The sequence below is a fragment of the Carassius carassius genome, chromosome 1, assembly GCF_963082965.1.
Source record: "Carassius carassius chromosome 1, fCarCar2.1, whole genome shotgun sequence".
Taxonomy (NCBI): domain Eukaryota; kingdom Metazoa; phylum Chordata; class Actinopteri; order Cypriniformes; family Cyprinidae; genus Carassius; species Carassius carassius.
Window position 1 is genome coordinate 26,572,486 of NC_081755.1, and position 21,014 is coordinate 26,593,499.

The 21,014-nt window shown below is 37.6% G+C and overlaps 1 protein-coding gene across 1 annotated transcript in view; it reads left to right on the forward strand.

Annotated features, from left to right (window-relative positions):
* Positions 1-21,014, forward strand: part of spop (speckle type BTB/POZ protein) — an 85,841-nt gene that overhangs the window by 54,463 nt on the left and 10,364 nt on the right. The window contains exons 3-6 of the mRNA XM_059553276.1: positions 429-768; positions 2,282-2,403; positions 2,526-2,677; positions 13,484-13,611. Of these exons, the coding sequence (XP_059409259.1) occupies positions 691-768; positions 2,282-2,403; positions 2,526-2,677; positions 13,484-13,611 (480 nt within the window). The 5' untranslated portion in view covers positions 429-690. The remainder of the gene's footprint in view (positions 1-428; positions 769-2,281; positions 2,404-2,525; positions 2,678-13,483; positions 13,612-21,014) is intronic.

The window sequence follows — 21,014 nt, forward strand, 5'->3', positions numbered from 1 at the left end:
GCTGCACAGAGCAATTCAGAGGCGATTTAAAACATAGACTATGAAATGGTGTGTACACAGTATACTGTAGTGAATGTTTTCATATAATTACTAAGTGATTCATTTGTTGACTAGATTTTATTTTCTGTTCAGTATCCATTTTAAAAACTATCGGTTAATTTATTGGTATTGGCCAGTGTTGTCCAACCTAGCTATCAGTATCATAAAATCCAATATCGGTCTACCTCTTGTAGAAATATATGGTTTTATTAATAAAATATAGATTTTTAATGTATTGAATTATTAATTGTTGTACATGAACTAAGACAATCTAATACTACTACTAGTAAAGTTGTTTTAATTCATTTTATTTAAATTATTTAGAAGAATTAAGTTTAAAGCGGTTTGAAATAAATTCTCAATCTGTCTTTGCTTTTTCTCTGCTACAGGTTGTAAAGCTAATGAACTGGACGACTCACTGAAAAACACATCAAGATTCTGTCTGCATTCCGTTGATGTTCTCTGGGTTACGCTGAACACGAGTGTGTGCCCGGATCCTGGCGGCGGCGGCGGCTGTGAAGTACACATGAGTGCGTGTGCACTATCTGCCTTTGAGTGAGTAATCACGTGTGTGCACTTTGTCTGGGACATCCTGCGGTGGCTGGCGTAGTGACCCTCCGCCTACCCCACCCTCAACGTTCAAAACTGGCGATGTCCAGGGTACCGAGTCCTCCGCCTCCTGCAGAAATGACCAGCGGCCCTGTGGCCGAAAGCTGGTGTTACACACAGGTGAGTTTGTGTGTGTGTGTGTGTGTGTATATGTGTTGGGGTGGTGGGTTCCGAGTCACTCTGTGAATCCCTGTGTGTACTCTGCCACAGGGGTGCTCCATTCTGATGATCCATCTTCAGAGTTCGGTCCATGTCTGATCGAACACACCTGAACCAGCCAATCAAACTTCATGGGTTTACTTGAAAATTACTGGCAGGTGTGTTAGAGCAAGACTGGAACTAAATTGTGCAGGAAGCTAGATCTTCCAGGTGCAGATCTGAGCACCACTGGTGTCCCAGACACACATTAAGTCTCGTTTGATGCTAAAAATGGCCAATCAATGGGACCATGTGGGAATGGCATCCTTTTTTAAATGCTGAATAGAATTATACATGTAGTTTTGAAATAACATTTATAAAATGTATTTTGTGGTAATTAACCCATGTGTTGTTTAAAACCCCATGTGACTTCATTTTGTGGAACACAACAGGAATAGTTTATAAGAATGTTAATCTTGCTCTTTTTCATAAAAAATTTTTTTTTCAAAGAAAAAAAAAAAAAATACAATCTAAGCTTCATAAAGGACCAAATCACACCATTAAAAGTCACTGAAGTTTGGCATATGCTGATTTGGTGTTCAAGAAACATTTCTTACGTTGAAAACATTTGTGCTGCTTTATATTGTAGAAACCGTAATACGTTTTTTATTTAAAGATTCTTTGAAAAGAAAGTAAATTTAAAAGACCAGCATTTATTCAAAACACAACTTTTACCAATATTTGATATAAGCATTTACATTACATTACATTTATTCATTTAGCAGACGCTTTTATCCAAAGCGACTTACAGATGAGGACAGTGGAAGCAATCAAAAACAACAAAAGAGCAGTGATATATAAGTGCTATAACAAGTCTCAGTTAGCTTAACACAGTACATGTAGCAAGGGCTTTTAAATAATATAATAAATAAAAAGAAAACGTATAGAATAAAAAAAGAATAGAGCAAGCTAGTGTTAAGAGTTTTTTTTATAATAATAATATAATATTTTTACATTTTATTTTAAATTATATTGTATATAATAATTTTTTTATATATAATATAAGCATTATTAAACCTTATATTTGTTTGAGAAAGCATCTTTGTATCCACCTGAATGATCAGAGTATGTGTCAGTTTGTCTAAAAATATGTAATGGCCATTATCTTCTCAGTGTTTTGAGTGTGTGTGACTTCAGGATCCTCCTGTGTGTTCAGAATCCCCACGACTAGTGAAACATGTTCCATTAATGCTTTCATTTATCTTGCCATCTTTCTCCCCCAGTGTTTTTGTTTGAGGTCTTTTTATTCCTTGTTCTCCCCATCCTGTTTGTTGTCAGAGTGCATTAAGATAAAAGGCGGTTTTGATGTGTCGCTTTTTGATGTCTTGGCCGACACTTGCGGATCTAATGTAGGAAAGGGGGAAAAAAGTAGATGGATAAATGGAAGAATGAAGTGTCTTGTCTGTTATCTTCTTGTGTGTTTGTGTTTGCCCAGATCAAAGTGGTTAAGTTCTCCTATATGTGGACCATCAACAACTTCAGCTTCTGCCGGGAGGAGATGGGCGAGGTCATCAAAAGCTCCACCTTCTCCTCGGGGGCCAATGACAAGCTTAAATGGTAAGACTGGGAGGAGCACACATGGATTTGCATAATATTTCAAGTTTTTTCTTTTTTTCATATAAACTTTTAGACTAAAACAAAGTGTAACTGCTGATGTAATATTCTTTGTTTTCGAGCAGGTGTTTGCGAGTGAATCCTAAAGGTCTGGATGAAGAGAGTAAAGATTATCTGTCGCTCTATCTGCTCCTGGTCAGCTGTCCTAAGAGCGAGGTTCGGGCGAAGTTCAAGTTCTCCATCCTAAACGCCAAGGGCGAAGAAACCAAAGCTATGGGTGAGATTTTGATCAAATTCTTAAGAATTATTATTCTTTTTTTTAATTTGGTGAAGGAAGCAGTAGAATAGTTGGTATTAGCTTCCTTATAGAAGTTGTCTTTTGTCTTGTGTCCAACCATTTTCAAATAAAAATAATTAGCAGCTTAAAGGTAGCTCATTTCATTTCAGTTATTTTATTATTTCTTATATATAAACCATTTAAATAGGTTTTAAGCCAAAATAACTATGTATCGTTTTAGTTGATATAAAATTGCTCCTACAGTGATTTTTCTCCACATCTTGTCTAGTATATAATTTGATCTCCTTAAAAAACAAAAACAAAAAAACTGTGCATAAGCAGAGGCAAATTTCATTCCCACATACTCATCACAAAAAGTATTTTATGAAACATTTATTTAATCAGAGAGCGTGTTTGCAGACTAGCTCAGTATCACTTGATCCCTTTAGGGACCTGTAGATCCTACAGACACGGATACCTGCGAAACGAAGTTAATCACAGACTGGCATGCCTCTGAATGTGTGAATGGTGCGGTATTTTCTGTGAAAGTAATAACATTCAATGTGAACTTTTCCCCTTTTAATATTAAATTTGAGGCAGGCGGCAGGGTTTTAATTGAGATTTTTGGGGGGTGATGGCCTCCAGGCTGTCCTGTTTGATGGGTTTAAGTGGGTTTCAGGGGGTTTGGCCTTCAGTGCCTCTGAATTACAGTCGCTCAAATGGAACAAATTTATGCCTGAGTTTGCCTTTGTTTTTTTTTGTTTTTAACAAGTAATATTCATAGTGGGGTGTGTGTGTGTGTGTGTGTGTGTGTGTGTTTCTGTAAGGTGTTTTTGTTATTCTCATAGGAAAAATATTTATGAAATCCTGTTGTGGATGTTCAAATCTGGTGAATGTTTATAAATTTATTTATAAATGTAAACGTACCACATTGAAAAAATCAATGTGCATATGATATAAGTGTGGGAATGTGTGTGTTAGGTCAGTGAACTTTGTAGCTTTGAAGGTTATGGAGTTTATTTGTATGCAGAGAAGAAATGGTGAAACAGAAATGTGTGTTTTGTTAGGAGCTTTAGTCTGAAACAACATACAGAACTACCAAACTTTGCTATTAGTTTGATTGCATCATATAATAATTGCATTTAATAGTGTACATCGTCTGTTTGATTGTCTTTAATTGATTTTTCCGTACATTTCTGCCATATGTACATTAACTGACATTCACCACTGATAATTTACTACTAAATATTGTAGAAACTAGGGGTGTAACGGTACGTGTATTCGTACCGGACCGTTTCGGTACAGGGCTTTCGGTACGGTGCACGTGTGTACCGAATGACCGAATGCAATATTTTGTTTGCGGAACATAAGTACATTTTCGTGTTTCCAAACGAACCTATTAAGTCTCCGCGTTCAGCACAAATCCCGCCCTGCAGCTGATTCTAAGGCCGGTGACACACTGGCTGCGTGGCGTGAGCGTGGCGTTTCTGCTGCGTGTCAGTTGCGTGACGGCTGCTTCGCGTTTTCTATGTCTTTACACACCAGAATTGTGCCTGATGCGGCGCTGGCGCGCTGCTGCTACTCTAGGTGACATAGAGGGAGACCGCCGACAGACCAGGATCTTGTCTTCACGATACAATATCTATACTTCATGTTGAGCATAAATATAAAGCCTGCTGATAAAGGACACCGTCAACAGTATTGACGACAAAATAGACTATGTTTGACAGGTGCAATATGCCAGTGTGTCACCGGCCTAAGGTTTTCAAAAGGCATCACGCGAGTGTGAACATCACTACAACTAGGGAAAAAACGATTGTAATTCAAACGCAGCTCCCGTCGGCATTTAAACAGACCTTTGCTCTTAATTCCGATCGGTCAAACGCTATAACGAAATCTGAGCAGGTCTAAAAACTGAAACTGTTGATGCTGCACTTTACACTTTGGAAAAGTTATATTATATATTTTTTAAATATGAGCAGGCCTACAAGCTGGGATTGGTAATTCTGCACTGTAATCATAGTTATTTATTTATATTTTTCATTATATTTTATTATATGATATTGGTTTGAGACTGAGAGTATTTTATTTAGTGGAGAACTTTGCAGCAGTATTTTATTTCATATTATTTTTTTATTATATATATATTTATTATTAAAGTATTTAAAAAAAAAAAGTGTAAACAAATTGTTAAAAAAAGTTTATAGTAATAAACAACCTGCAGTTTAATGTTTGCATTTCTTTCCCTTACTGTACCAAAAATGAACCGAACCGTGACTTTAAAACTGAGGTACGTACCGAACCGTGATTTTTGCGTACCGTTACACCCCTAGTAGAAACTTAATTTTCCCGTAAAGTTGCTTTGCGATGATTGTTTCGTAAAAAGTGCTTTACAAATAAACTTGAATTGACTACTTTACCCAGTTTTTGCTCTGTCCAAAAGTTCATTACTTCAATCAAAATGGAAAATTTTGCCATCGTTTACGCACCCTCATTTCAATCCCAAAGGTTTTTTTTTTTTTAAATGTACAGTAGCTTTTTTTTTTTGTCTATCTACAATGAATGAGTAATGTGGTGTTCAAACTGTAAAGGCAACAAAAGTTTGATAAAGTGACTCTATATGACGTGTACTATAATTCCAGGTGTTTTGTGACTGAAATGTAGGCAGTTCACCGCTAATCTTGCCCTCCATTTATCTATCTGTTTTTTTTTTTTTTTTTTTTTTTTTTAAACCTACCTTTGTTTGTGAACTGAATCAATTGCCAAGGACAGCTGGGACAAATGTCAAGCTTTTAATGAAATGTGAGTATTATTCCTTACACAAAGCTATCGAATGGCTGCAGAGGACATGACAAATATCACACCACATTTTGATACTTAAATGCTGCTTTTTGTCATTTTAGACCATGATGGATCTAGTCTTCATTCACTTCTATTATATTTGAAAGGATGTCAAGAATATTCACCTGTTGTGCTGGACAACATTGGCATTGGAAACAAATGTTTTTCAACTCCAACTTGTGTGATTTTTAGGCAAGGTAGGATTAAGCTGGTAAACCTCCCCTGATTCGTCCTTGCGCCGATGCAGACGGTTTTATACAAGCCTGTATTAATGTTACACAAAAGGCGGCCTGCAGAGATGAAACTGAGGTGTGAGCAGCAGTCACACTCTCATCTTTTTGAAGAATCTCACATATGGGCAGAGGAACGGGAGTGAAAGAAAGAGAAAAGGGTGCCAGATTGTGGCAGCGAGATGAGATGAGAGGTTGAACAACCCCGTCTCTCATTTTCCAATTTTCTCATTTTCTGCACCTTAATGGGCGAGAAGGCGCTCCTTGTGTTTTGCCCCGCACTCTCCCCCTCTCCTCCATCTCTTTTCTCCACTCAACGTTCTCTCCATTTAGTGCCCCTCTGGAATTAGGGAGGGGGTGACGTGCTTGGGGCGTCCCCGGGGACGTGGGAGCACCGACAGCCACCGTACAGTGATGGGGAGAGTTTTTAAAGCGGGACGGAGGATGAAAATATGGCAGCAGAAATTGCTCTATCGGTTCTGGATCATTTAGAATCCAATTTAATCCTGCCCTCCTCCTTAGGGAGAGCGAGATGAACGAGAGAGGAGGGGGGGGGCAGAGGTGGAGAAAGAGAAATAAAAACAAAGTAAAGTGCTTTAATTAAGAGGGCTGTGAGAAGGTACTGGGACTCTGCAGCATGACTTGTGTTTATGGAGTCAGTCATGGGCATGACGACGAACAAATAGAGGTGCTGAGGAACCTGGTCCACTCTGAGGTTCAATCATCAGGTCTGACAGATATACTGTATACAACCAGTTTCAGGAGATCAGTGTTTATGTAGTCTGTTAAAATGGCTTGTAGATATTGGGGTGTGGGACATATGTTGAGGGGCTTGCTTGTTGTGGAAACATATGACTCTTTATTTGAATCAAATATCCAAAAATAATGTAGTGTTGCACAGCTGCTTAATAATGAGAGCTCCCAAGGAAGAAATATAAGAAGTACCTCACGTGCAGTCAGAGATGCTCCAAAACGCACAATCCCAAAACATTCTCTTTATAGCGTAGATGTAAAGAAATCCACAAAAGCAACTTCTCATCATCTGTCTTGAAGACACTAGACACTCTAGCAGTGCTAAACTGTCCCAGGTAGGCTAGGCAAGGCAAGTTTATTTATATAGCACATTTCGTACACAATGGTAATTCAAAGTGCTTAACACAAAAGAAAGTAAAATAGTCATGAAGAAAGATAATACAAAAATAAAAACAAGCAATTTTAAAACTTTGGAAATTATTTAAAAATTGACTTATTTAAAATGAATTTAAAACAGTTAAAAATACAAAATGATTTTACATAAAATACAGTGAGTACGTAAAATACAGTGCAATCGGTTCAGACATTGCACAGTGCTCATTCAATAAATGCACAGCTAAACAGATGGGTTTTGAGTCTAGATTTAAATGTGACTAGTGTTTTAGCACATCTGATCTCTTCTGGAAGCTGATTCCAACTGCGGGCGGCATAGTAACTAAAGGCGGACTCCCCTTGTTTTGTGTGAATCCTTGGTATTTCTAACTGACTCGATCCTAATGATCTGAGTGCTCTGTTAGGTTTATATTCAGTGAACAAATCTGCAATATATTTCGGTCCTAGGTCATTAAGTGACATATATACGAGTAAAAGTACTTTAAAATCAATCCTAAATGTAACTGGAAGCCAGTGTAAGGACCTAAGGACTGGTGTGATATGCTCAGATTTTCTGGTTCTAGTCAGAATCCTGGCAGCAGCGTTCTGGATGAGCTGCAGCTGTTTAATGGTCTTTTTGGGAAGGCCAATGAAGAGCCCATTACAATAGTCCACCCTGCTGGTGATAAAGGCATGAAAAAGTTTCTCCAAGTCTTGGCTGGAAACAAAACATCTAATGCTTGCAATGTTTCTTAGATGATAGTATGCTGATTTAGTTACTGCTTTGACATGACTACTGAAACTAAGGTCTGTCTCCAGAATCACACCAAGATTCCTGACTTGATTTTTAGTTGTTTGACCCCTAGAGTCAAGGTATGCATTCACCTTGAAAACTTCATCTTTGTTTCCAAATGCAATAACTTCAATTTTTTCCTTGTTTAACTGAAGAAAGTTCTGGCAAATCCAACTATTGATTTCACCAATACATTGGCAGAGGGAGTTAATGGGACTCTAGTCATTTGGAGATAAGGCTAGGTAAATCTGGGTATCATCAGCATAGCTGTGATAGGCAATTTGGTTCTTTCTCATTACTTAGTGGGAGCATATACAGGCTAAACAAGAGCGGTGCAAGAATTGACCCTTGTGGGACTCCACATGTAATGGACATAACAGAATAAATTAATGAAACCTTACCCTTTGAAGAGCATCATGCTGATTACTAAATTAAAACATTTACTCAGATCATATAAATCTTAAGTGCAAATTTATGCAGTGAATAGACTATGATATAAAGAATACTTTTTTCATATATGTCCTCTCATATTAAACTGCTTTTATTTCCAGCTAATTTCTGAACATGTAAATATTTGTATGAATATAAGACTCAGCAACTGGGTAAGTTTCACAGGCATTTGACAAGCAGAAATGGAACAAGTCTATAAACATATTTTTTTGAACGAGCATAATACAAAAACTTATTTAAACCTTTTACAATGCATTTACATTTATTCCTTTAGCAGACACTTTTATCCAAAGTGACTTACAATTGAGGAATACAACAAGCGATTCATCATAAAGAGGCAAATAAACACAGGAAGTGCTCTTAATACGAAGTTTCAGACAGTGTTTAGATTACAAACTAGACCAGAAGGGATTAAGGAAAGATAAAGCAAGTTTTTTTTTTTTAAGGATGACGTCAAATGTTGACGAAAGAGCTGATTTTTCAGGTGTCGCTTGAAAATTGTAAGGGATTCAGCAACAAATATCTGTAAAGCTTATTTGGATTTTACAGAATGATATTTAAAATGCAGTATCCTACAAAAAGGGTGCTTCTTTTCTGCTGAGATGTAAAATTAGACCATATTATTTATGCCATCAGATCATGTCATAGCCAAGAACATTTCTTGCTATGTGCTATTGCTAATCTGAAGTGCATTACAGTTTGAAAGTTAAAGTTATTTATTAAATTAAGGGAGGCCTTTAGAAATTACTATCCTTTAGTACAGTGACACTGGGCTAATAGAGAAATGAAAGGTTCACACAGTTGTTGACTGGATGGATGTTGAGCAGTGTATAAACTACTCAGTTGACGGTCCTTTCACTGTGTGCTGTGTGTAGTTATTCAGATGAGACTGCATGCTGACAGATATTGATTCTGAATGTGCTTTATTGGCTATTGACCGTTTGATGAATATTTACACAACAGAGCTTTACTGCTGTTGCTCTGAGCCCCGTGTGGCCCGTAGCTGTTAATACTCCCATAGATCAATATTTATAATGCTGACGGTTTCACTGTAAAGCCACAGAAGGATGAAGATTTAAATTATGTTTTGGCTGGTCAAACACATTTGTGGGTGTCATTTTTATTCAAATGCATAGGAAATAAATGCACAAAGACCTATTTTATGTATGTGGACCTAAAAGGAAGTCTGTACTTTTTGTATACACATTGTCCATGGCTTTGTAAGTGGATTTATATATATATATATATATATATACACATACATACATACATACATATAATATATTTTTGTATATTTTGAACTTCTATTCAATTTTACTACTTTTTGGAAATGCTCAAAGGAAATATAATAATATATACCCTTTTTCAACAATGTACTGAAGCTAACAGTGATATGCTTAGGTCCAACATGCACATTGATAGCTTTTGTCTGTTTTATGTAATATTCAAGTTTGTGTCGTTGCTTCTAAGCAACAACATTTCCTGTCAAAAGTCAATTTGAGATGTCATACAAGTCACCCGCCACTTCTGTGCTTAAAGTATCAGCATTCAGCTGGTGGCAGCTGTTAATTTCATAACCTGCTATTAAACTCTCTCTGTTTTTGTTGCTTTCATATATCGTATTTAGTTTAACAGTACTTTGCAGTGTTCTCACGTAACCAGATGTTTGACTAACAACATAGTGTGGCCCACAGTGCAGCTTAGTCCCACCAAGAGCCGCCCAGAGACCAGACGTTTTTGCAGACCCAATCGAGACAAGCCGATCAGAGCTGACGGTTTATCATATCAGGCAGTTAAGTGTTTTGCTCTCTGTATGTTTGTACAGGAGAGTCAAGGTTAGAGGAATTATTGGATAGTGTTTACACTGGAGGGATTGTGTTTATGCTGTTTTGAGAATGTCAGTTTACTTACATTATTGTTCTGACATTGTGCTACTGAACTCTCTTTTAATGGCAGAGTGTAAGTTGAGGATGTTTTTGTTGTTGTTGTTCAGAAGAATTTGACATCTCTATTAGTATTTTTCTTTTTAGTGTCATGTAGCCAGACTTTTGACTATTCTTGTAAAATCTGTCCACTTTACGGCTTATTCTGTCCAAGATCCGCCCATATAGACGGGAAGTGACCATATAACTAAAAAGACCATCTGCTAAAAGATATAATTTGCTTGCTACTTAGTGGCTCGAGTGTAATTCTTGGAAATCTTCGCTTTGTGTGTGTGTGAAGTCGATTCAGGTCATCTGTGGGTGGTCAATAGGTGTTTCGTCCAAGGCTGAGACTACTTGACGCCCTCAATGCCTTTCTCAAGAAGTCTGAAATTGCGGTGTTGCGGATTAAAATGGTTTGCTGTTGAACTTTGGTCAATTGATGCATGCCCACAGGAATTCATCTAGTTTTTCTCACTTACAGATGTGTTTTAAAGTATGGGCAAACAGAACTTGGCCTTTCGACCTCCATGGCTTTCTGTGTGTGTATGCTTAGTGCATTTGCAATCGAGCAACCTTCTCTTTTTCTCTCTGTGTGCCAGGACATTAGGCACCATGGCCCAAAGCCCAGCGCCGGGGCCTGAATATGTATCGCCACTGGCTGCTATTTCATTGCTTTAACTCTCTCTTCTCCCTCTATGCATAATCCATCTGCCAGTCCTTTTTATTGGAGCTGTATTCTGTCAGATGTCCTAAAACACTCCTCGTCCTTTCTGCTTGCGTATCCATGTCCACAGAGGCCTGACCCTGGTTGGATGCCAACAGGAACTTACTGCCCTACCCTACTGCAATTGGTTAGTTGCTAGACGTTCCCCGATGAGAGAACAAATTTAGCCACTGCCCTGATCTGACCCAAGACCTCATCGAGAGACCAATCAGTGTCTCTGTCACTATTTCTTTCCAAACCCCTCCCCCTCTGTCAGTCTTCCACTATGTATCAGAAACTGTTTATGATTCTTTGGACATGCATAAACGTGTGAAATGGCATCGTTTGTGGCCCTTTTTTGTCTTTATGTGACCAGCAAAGTAGCTCTCACCTGTTTTGTGTTCAAGCCCATATGGTGTGGGGATTGAAAAATTATGTTTTGAAATCTTGCTTCTCCCATCTAATAGGTGAGTAACTTGATTTACTGAGGAGTTCTTGATTCTGGGAGGGTTAATTACCCACCGGTCCATCAGCATCTTCTCCAAAGCAGCTGAATCAAACCATGCCATCTGTGAACACTCTTGTCTTGTCCAATTTGAGACATCACAACTCATGAGCCATACGGGCAGTCCAATTGCAAGCAGTACCTCAGCAGAGGCATAACTTAACCAATAAATTGGCCAATACTTGACCGTTTCGAGATGTATTATTTATGTATGACTCATTCAATTGCACTATACCCCAGTTTAGAACAGACGTCACAGTTACGTCACTTACAGCTGGGCACTCATTGTGGTGGCAGAAAAACACTGGCAACAAGTGAAACGAGTAAAATCCATGGAATAAGAGACAAAAATTTATTGTTGTGCCTTTGAATGTCAACATTGGAATGCAAATCATTTTTATTGTATTAATACTTTCATCAAAGACACAATTTAGAGCTAAACGCAGATGTTTAACGGAGACACTATGGATGAACCTGTTATGATTACTCTAGTTTTAAAGCATACATTTGATTTAAACAATAGGTCTACATAATATTCACATATGCAGTTCATAGGGGACATATTGTATTAGCCCTACAGTTAAAAATTGGTCTATATTTTCTTGTCCCCTCGCTGTGTAAATCTCTAAGGTGTGTCTGTTTTCCTAAAAGACAACATTTATAATTTGTTTTAATTTAATTTAACGAAAATGAAGTGATGCTAGGCCACAAAGTAAGTTAATGTATTTACTTGGGTGATGGTTAAGCACACTTTGCAACTGTCCTCATCCCCCAATTCTCATTATTGTAAAATATGTGAATGTAAAATTTTCAAAGCGTTAATACATCTAAAATACATTAAGGATATGCATTGTAACATCTGTTTAAATTGAATCTAGAGTGGACATGTGTTTAAACGTCACATTTCAAAAAGTTCTGTTCCTAAAATGGGGTTTTTCCCTATGTGTTAAAAATAGTAAGTGTAATAATTGGCATTGTAGTGTCCTTTCTGCTATTGGATACCTGCAGCAGCAGTTATTGGAACGTTGCTGTGACTTAACCTCTGATTTGAAGGGAGACCAGGATCTTCCTGAGGCATGTCTTCGGTTGTCCTTCCAGTGCAGATCTGTATGACTGTCACAGTTGAGCTGTGAACACACAGCCATTTCACACCATGTTAAAACACCTGCACACACACAAACAAACAGAAGCAGATTAACCGCCAATGACTTGAGCCCCAGCTGCGCTCGACCGACAGAGAAAAGAGGGAAGATGCTTCACCAGAACAAGTGTAACGTTTAGGAAGAGAGGATGTCACACTTGATAGAGTGTACTTGTCACACATACCCACAATGCAACAGAAGCACAAAGGAATCTATTCATCTCTCCTTTTTTTGCTCTTCCCCACTTCCTGTCATGTATTTCTCTTCTCTCCTCTTTGGTGTATGAAAGTAGTGACTAAGGAGAAATCCTCCTGTAGGATTTTGTCGACACCTCTTGATTTAGCTTTACTCTTTTTGTACTCTTGTATTCTTGCTCATCATCCCTCTCTTGTCGTTCCTTCTTTTCGGCTGTTTTTCTTGTCTTATTCTTTTTCCTCCTTTTGTGGACTCTTCCCTTCTTATTCTTGTTCCTTTTACTTCCTCTTTTTCCTTTCTCTTCTCTTATTCTGCCTATGTCTTTTAAAATGTATAATTAATCTGCAAATGTTTTTCACTACACTTGTATTATAGAAAGCTTATTGTAATGGGGGAGTTTTTTTTTTTTTTTTCCTCAAATACCTTCCAATGTGGCTAATGTGAAATTGAGATGATCCTGCTGGTCAGCTGAAACGTCTGCAGTCAAGATGGAGTGAAGATTTGGACATGGTAGTAGCTATAAAAATACAAATGCATTCAGGTAGGTTTAAGGTGCTTCCAGAGAAACCGCAGGAGAGGGAAAAATCACAGAATTGTCAGACTGGTTATAATGCAAAGAATTAATGGAGAGCAAGATTATAGACCTTGCCAGATAGGCAGAAAAGCTTCTTAAGGAGTATTTGGATTCAGATTAGTCTGAGATATGTGTGAGATTTCTTGCATAGATTGTTTTTGCCTCACTGTAATACAGAGACTGAATTAAAGTGCATGGTGAAAGTTATTTCGATGGTTTTTTTTAAATAGGTCTTGCCATTACAGAGACCTGGAGCAAGGCCTGTGTTCTGTGTCCACCTAATCAATTTTATGCCAATATGTTTTATTTTTATTTTTGTGCAGAGAGCCAGCGGGCGTATCGCTTCGTACAAGGAAAAGACTGGGGGTTCAAGAAGTTCATAAGGCGAGACTTCCTCCTGGATGAGGCCAACGGACTCCTGCCTGATGACAAATTGACACTCTTCTGTGAGGTAAGTGATGCACGACCAATCAAATGCTGCACTTCCTTTCGTAGGTTTAAATATACTACTTTCCAAAAGTTTGGAGTCTGTAAGGTTTTCTTTTTTGTTTTTGAAAGTTAAGTCTCTTAATGCTCAGCAAGGTAGAGCTTAAGATCTTTGCCCGAACCCGACGGGACCCGATGGGACCCGACGGGTTCGGTCTTAATTTATATCATCTTACGCGTGCTCGGGTCGGGCTCAGGCTAGCGCTCCGGTTTGCACGGTAAACGAGCGGTCATGTGATGTGTTTTGATTAGCGCGAGAAAGATGCGAAAATGAATGCTGAGTAGGTGTAATGGAGGCTTGCCTCTGGCGATTACGTTTTGGTTGCACCAGCAACTAAAGCAAAGTCTGGGGTGTGGAAACGTTTTGTCCATGTCTATAATGAGAATAATGAGTGAATAATGACACGCCATCAGTGAGCGCAGGAACACGCTGAAGACATCTACAGTGGATTCAATCGTAGGCTTAGCCTAATTGCTGTGAGTAATAAAGTTTTTTAAAATGAAAGCTAAATATTCATAATTACAGTCTAAAATTCATAATGTCGACAGAGTGTATACGCTAATGTTGGCATTATTCTTTTATTAAATGTCAGCTGCTAGTGGCGAAGCAAATCCGGAACCTTTATCTTAATTACGTTATTGCCAAATACCCATCTTAATTTCAAATTTATCTTAATTTGTTAAAGACTCGTTTTTATTGGTGCGTTGGTCTATTTATAGGCTAAAGGAGCCTATGTCTATTTAGAGTGCTGAGATGTTACGATGTTACAGAGGACTTATTTTTTTCTTTATTCCAACTTCCAAGTGGCCTATAGTCTACGTTAGTCATTAATAAATTGTTAAAACATGAATAAATGACTCATTTTTGACAAAGGCAAAAGAGCTGTCTCCGTGATCTTTCAGAAATCATTCTAATTGGCTGATATGTGATGCTTATTGTTATTATTGTTGAAAGCTTCTAAATCTTTATGAGGAAACGGATATTTTAGTTTTTTGCAAAAGGTAAAAAAGAAAGCTGTTCAAAAGTGACCGTAATCTATCCATACTAAAGTTTAACTGACCTCAAACTTGAATGGTAGCGTAAGTAGGGAAAGTACTTTTATTTGAAAAATAAGTAGCTATAACGGTTAAAGATTACAAGACCCCAGAATCGCATTCTTGTTAACAAAGCCTGTCTCTAAAATCACCCGCGTTAAACCATTGTACTATAGTCATAGACGTTCAGATGGATGCTTTCAGTTGTTCCGTCATGCCTCACACTGTTTTTTTTTGAGTGTATTGCTACAACTTTTGTTTAGATGAAAACAATAAAAAGAAAAAGTTTCAAGGTCCCGGTTTTATTCCGCTGTGCTCCGTCTAGCTGTTTTTGAACACAAGAAAGTGCCTTATGTAAACGCTCCCAAAGAAACATGTCTAATAGGGGTCAGGTGAACCTGATGGCAACTTAATTATACATTGTTTCCTTAAGACTAATTAGTCTTGAAAATATGTAGTTTTACACATCTAATGAAGATGGACAAACTCTTTCCTCTCTCCTCTCCGCTCTCTTCCTGTATCTCATTATTATTTCCCAGAACTTCAGCATTGCCTCCTCCTTTCTTCCTTCTTGCACCATTCTTAACTCAGTTTTCCTCCCACAATTCCATTCTCTTTTTTTTCCCCTACATTTGAGGTGCTTCTCTGTTTCTCTGTCCTCTGTTCAGATTTTTTTATTTTTTTTATAGGTGTTAGCTCCTTAAGTAAGGGCCTGAGCATACCTTTCCCTCTCACTCTCCCTCTCTCTCTTTTTCTCTCTTGTTTTTAATGAGGAGAGGGGTCCCATTAGAGGTGGAATACTTGGTGTCATTGTGGCCAGTGAGATGGAAGGATTTTGAAGGAAAAAGAGGATGTCTTATACTAATTCTGGTTTCTCTTCTCTGCATTTGAATGATTGATGAAATCAGACTAATGACGCGTCAGTTTTAGCTAATGATTCGTTGACACTTGTAGCTATTTTGTCTTGTTTGACCCACCTTTTCTCTTTCCATTTTCTCTTTCTCTGTATATGCTCTCTCTCAGGTCTTCTCTCCTTCACCTGTACTTGTTTCTCTGCCTTTTTCTTTCTCACCTCTCCATCGCTCCCTCACTCCACCTCCGTCCTCCAGCAGGTATATTGCTCATAGTAAATAAATGAGCTCTACACTTCTCCCTCTCCATCTGACAGCAGCCATCTTTCACTCAGTGCAGCCATATGCCACACTGATATCTCTGAGATCCACTATGGCTGCAGCATCTGCTGCTGATATGGATGTACACACACACACACACACACACACACACACACACACACACACAAGTTTAGGAATGGTAGCAAGTTGAAGGAATAGTTTACTGAAAAATGAAAATTATTTACTCTCCCACATACTTTCATGGTGCTCTTGAATCATTTTTGAAGTTTGAATTCTCCATTTGTTGCATCAAAAAGAGCGAATACAGTACAGTTCTCAAAATGTCACCTTTCAAAAGTTTTTTTTTCTCACTAGTTTAAAAGAAGCACCTGCTATGCTCATCAGGGCAGCATTTGTTTGATGGAAAAAGACAATAAAACGGTAATAATGTGAACAGTTATTACAATTTTAAATAAGTTTTCTATTTTAATGTAATTAACTAATGGAATTTATTTTTGTGATAGTAAAACAAGTTTTTTTTTCAGCATCATTCCTCCAGTCTTCAGTGTCACATGATCCTTCAGAAATCATTCTTATATGCTGATTTATTATAAGTGTTGGAAACAGTTGTGCTGTTTAATATGTTTGTGGAAACATTTGGTCATGGTACATTTTTTTTAATGTTTAAAGAATTTTTTTATAGAAATCTTATGTAACATTCACATTTGATAACCGTAAAGATGAACAAATATTTAATGCATACTTTCTAAATATTCTGAATACAAAAATTATAAACCACTCTTATCAAATATAGTTGAATAGCATGTAATACAATCAGTTAAAAAGAAAAAAAAAGTATTAGTTTGGGTTAACGAAAAAAATCATAATGATAATAATAGAAGCAACATCAGTGCTTTTTTTTTTTTATTAACCCACATATTTGGAAAGAATTGTGTGTTCCAGAGGTTTGGGTGTAACATGAAGGAAGGAAATGGTGCTAATTTTCTTTTTTTTTTTGGGTGAACTGTTACTTTAAGAGGAATGTTCTGTACCTGCAGCATCTGCTTTGTTCCTCTTCACCCTCAAAACACAGAGGGCTCAGCGGTCAGGAGAATATGATAGAGGGCAGGAGAGGGAGGGGTATAAGTGCTAAACCATGTTACCCTAATGAAAGTGAAAGAGGATTTAAATAGGTTAGTATTTATCATTTGAATGTTTCCCTGTGAACATTGACACTATATGCGACCAAACTGATGCGGTGTGATCCTCAAAATGCATTAATCTTTACCTCAGTGTTGTGCGTGCATCTCTACAAAGGGTGTTTTCAAAGTCAGGAATCCCTTGTCACGGATGTATGAGGTCGGTAGTCTCTCTGCAGACGAGTCTGCTCACACGCATACATAATCGCAGACAGTTCAGTGAGACGAGAGGCAGATGCTGGTGTCAGGAGGAGGGAAAGAGAGGAATAAGATCAGGTGAAGGAGAAAAAGAGAGGTTGGCGGTCAGGGCCAGACTTGAACAGCTTGAGTAGAAATAATGCGTGTAAAAGCGTAAGTGTAGCCTGAAACAGAATGACTGTATGAACTCCAGCTCTCTGGCACAAACGCACAGCTGCTTACAAATAAAACTGGCCTCTTGGTTTGTCTGTCACTTATTTTTTTTTTTAAGATGAAATGAATACAACTGGCCACATAGTTTTGACATCAGATATACATGTAATACAGACTGACTCAAATCCATCTGTGTTATATCCGTCTGTGTAATTTGAGAACTATGTTTATGGTGTCCAGGAGTGGGAAATTCTGCGCTTAATTGTCTCTTTCATTGGTGTGCAGCGGAGGATTGTTTGTTATTAAGAGTTGAAGTGAGAAGATAGTGTGTGGTAACTCTCTAATTAAAGTGTGTAAATTACGCACTGCTTGGTTTGATTAATCAATGAATTCATTATGACCTGGACAAGCTCATTAGCATGAGCCTGCTGCAGCTCTAGTCAGGACTGCCGCTGTCCTGAAGTGTGTATTTATAGATGCAGGAAGTCACCTGGAATTATTGGTGAATTATTGAATTATAGTCACCTACCCGTTTTTTTTCTTTTCATCTTGTCTCTTGCTTTTTCTGTTTTGCATGCCACTAATGAGTGAGTGAATGTCCGCACATGGGTTTCACTCAGCGAGGTTGAGTGTGTGTCGCATGTTCATTAATCAAGTTCAGTGGAAGAGTAGCATACACACACTAGTTTACACCCTCCTCCCTCATTAGTTGCTGTTTAGATTTGCACCCAGTGAACAGTTCAGTCATACTTGAGTCCAGACAGCACAGAGCTGCTCTAGTCTAGTGCCCATCTCGCACTGCTCATTAAAGTGATGTGCTTGACTTTAAAGTAGTGATCCATCCTATTTCTGGGGCTGAAGATAAAGTTTCGTGTTTGTAAGCAGACAGATAGACAGAACTCCAGTGACTTATTCAGCAGGCTTAGGACTTAGGAGATATATGTCCTGTTCATTTTCACCACATGCTTTATTAATAAAAATTTGGGATGCACCGAAATGAAAATTCTTGGCTGAAGCCAAACGAAATGAAACACTGGGCCGAAGGACGAATACCAAACGTTTTTTTTTTTTGCATTTTTCCCTCCATATAGTCTGCTAGTTTTTTTATTCACCATTACATAAATTAAATAGGCAAAATGTGCCTTTTACTGTTTTGTCTAGCTTTAAATAAAGAACCTTAACACTGAACATTTTTTATGTTCTAGCAGACACTATAACAACAAAGCACAATTTAACTTAATATTAATAAGTTATAGCCAATAATATTTTTTGCCCACTTTTCGAGACCCCCTTCTTGAACACACATAAATGCAGCCTTGCCGAGCAGAAGAGAATTCTTTTAAAACGTTAGAAAATATTACAGATCCCAATTTGAACACTGTGTGAGGGTTATAATAAATGTATTAATAGAGCTGTTGTAATTATTATTATCATTGTCTTATTTATTTATTTTTAAATGCATAAAAATGTATTTCCTTGTGCTCTGGACTTTAAACGCTGGCTAACAAGCAGATAGCGCTGCAAGCTTGTGCAGCACTGTTTGAATACATTCACAGATTGAATACGTTCTGCAGTTTATTTACTAATTGTTTGAGGCCATTTTGCCATTTCAGTCATCCAACAGTAACCAGCAACTGCCACCTCTTCCTCTTCTCATCGGAGACATGCGATTCGGTACTAAACGGTCTCTCGCTTTCACTGCTGAGATCACATGATCATATCACATCATTGTACGGTGCAATTTATTCTGTCTTTTCTCTTATTCGACCGAACAGCGAAATAATAGCTTTTTTTTTTTTTGTTACCATTTTCGGCTGAATAATTTCAGTTGCCTAACATCTAATAAAAATCTTCAATAATGTTTAACTCTTGAATCTTCAGTAATAATCATAAGATTTGGGCCATGTTATTTATAGGACATTACAACATTATCACGAAACCTTTTTGATCCGGTTTCATATTTTTTTTAAATTAATAAATAGAATTATATTGTATTTTTATAGAAGCTCTGTGAATACTGTAGGGTTGTCACTAACAATTATTTTGGTAATTAAGTAATCGGTAGGTTGTTCTGACAATTAATCTTTTTTTATATATATATATAAATAGACCTATATGAACAGTAGCCTTTAAAATTACTCAACATACATAAATAATAGCAGTAAGGCAAAAATAATGTATTATAAACAAAAGCGCTAATGTACATAACTCATTATAACAAATGCCTGCAGAGGGCACCAACGGACTGCAGATTTTTTTTTTTTTTTTTTTAATCTATATACATTTTACTGCATCCTTGTTTAAATTTGAATAAACAACATTTAAAGTATTCTTTAATATTTGGCAATTTTTTTAATGACATAAATGCTACAGCATGCTCTAATTTCATGAATGTGGACATCAAAATGTGTAAACTCAGAGCGAGGGTTTAAAGTTTTATTTTGAATTGATTTAATTGAATCGCAGCATTTGTGATTTTGCGATAGCATTATGCTCTAATGATTTTTAAGTGGCTTAAATATCACACAGCCTTGGAAAACGGTGTAATAGTGCGTTTCTTGGATTCTCGTCCGTGGAATGTGCCACTTCCGTTATTTTGCCCTGTTACTCGACACAAATAAAATGCAAACAAGGACTTTTTTTAAATTGAGTACTAGAATTGAATCAAGAAATCGTTACTGCCCTAGAATGCTGCTTAATGGGAAAGGTTTTTCTATCCTTAATTCAGATGTTTTAATGGTTATGTTAGTGCAGGTGTTTTGGTGGTTGTTTGAATTTGTGTTGTGATGCCCATAACAGCTTGTTAGTTTTATATACAGCAGGGAGGATGAAAAGTGTGTGTGTGTGTGTGTATGTATATATATCTCCTGTCCTTATCTTGCTTGTTTTCTCGTCCTCTTTCCTTGTTTGTCCCTCTCCTTCTCGTCTGCAGTCTTCCCTGTTTTCCTTCAGGGGAAAGTCTGCTCCTCCATTAAGAACATACAAGGGTCCTTGACATTTAATTTCCTGTTTGTGGTGCTCTTTTACCCTCTTCCTGTGTGTCATACTCGCTCTCCTCCATCTCTATCCATCTCCGTCTCATTCTCACTCCTTTTTACTTTTCTTTCTTGTCATTTCACCCTTGTCGGCTCATAATCCCTGATTTTACCTCAACCTTTTCCCCTCTGAGCATTATTGGGATCATTCTGCAGAGAAATTTTAGTTTTTTGCATTAGATTTACAGACTTTTCAAATCTGAAGTGAATGTTCAGTACTTCAGTCTCATGATGCTGTAATAGGCAGCTCACAAGGTTTTGAAACACCCTTTGTCTGTGTGGAGTTTGCTCATTAAAGAAATGTGCCTTATATGGCAATTAACTTGGTGTGAGAACCTGTGGCATTTCAGCGTGTGTGTGTGTGTGTGTGACTCCTGGAGTGAGATAAATGAACCTGCTTATGTCTGCGTGAACAGGTGGCTAAGTCAGCATGGTGGCCCACCACACACACTTACACAAGCTCACACACACAGAGACCAGTAACAAATTGAGGCAATTTGTGTAAATTAAGAGATAACTAGACGGCTGCCCTTGTTGAACAGTCGTTGTAGTGTCCCCCCTGAGCCACTGGAATCGGGGGATCTACCATATTGGCTGACATATGGATGTCCTTAAATGTGTCTTTAAAATAAACAT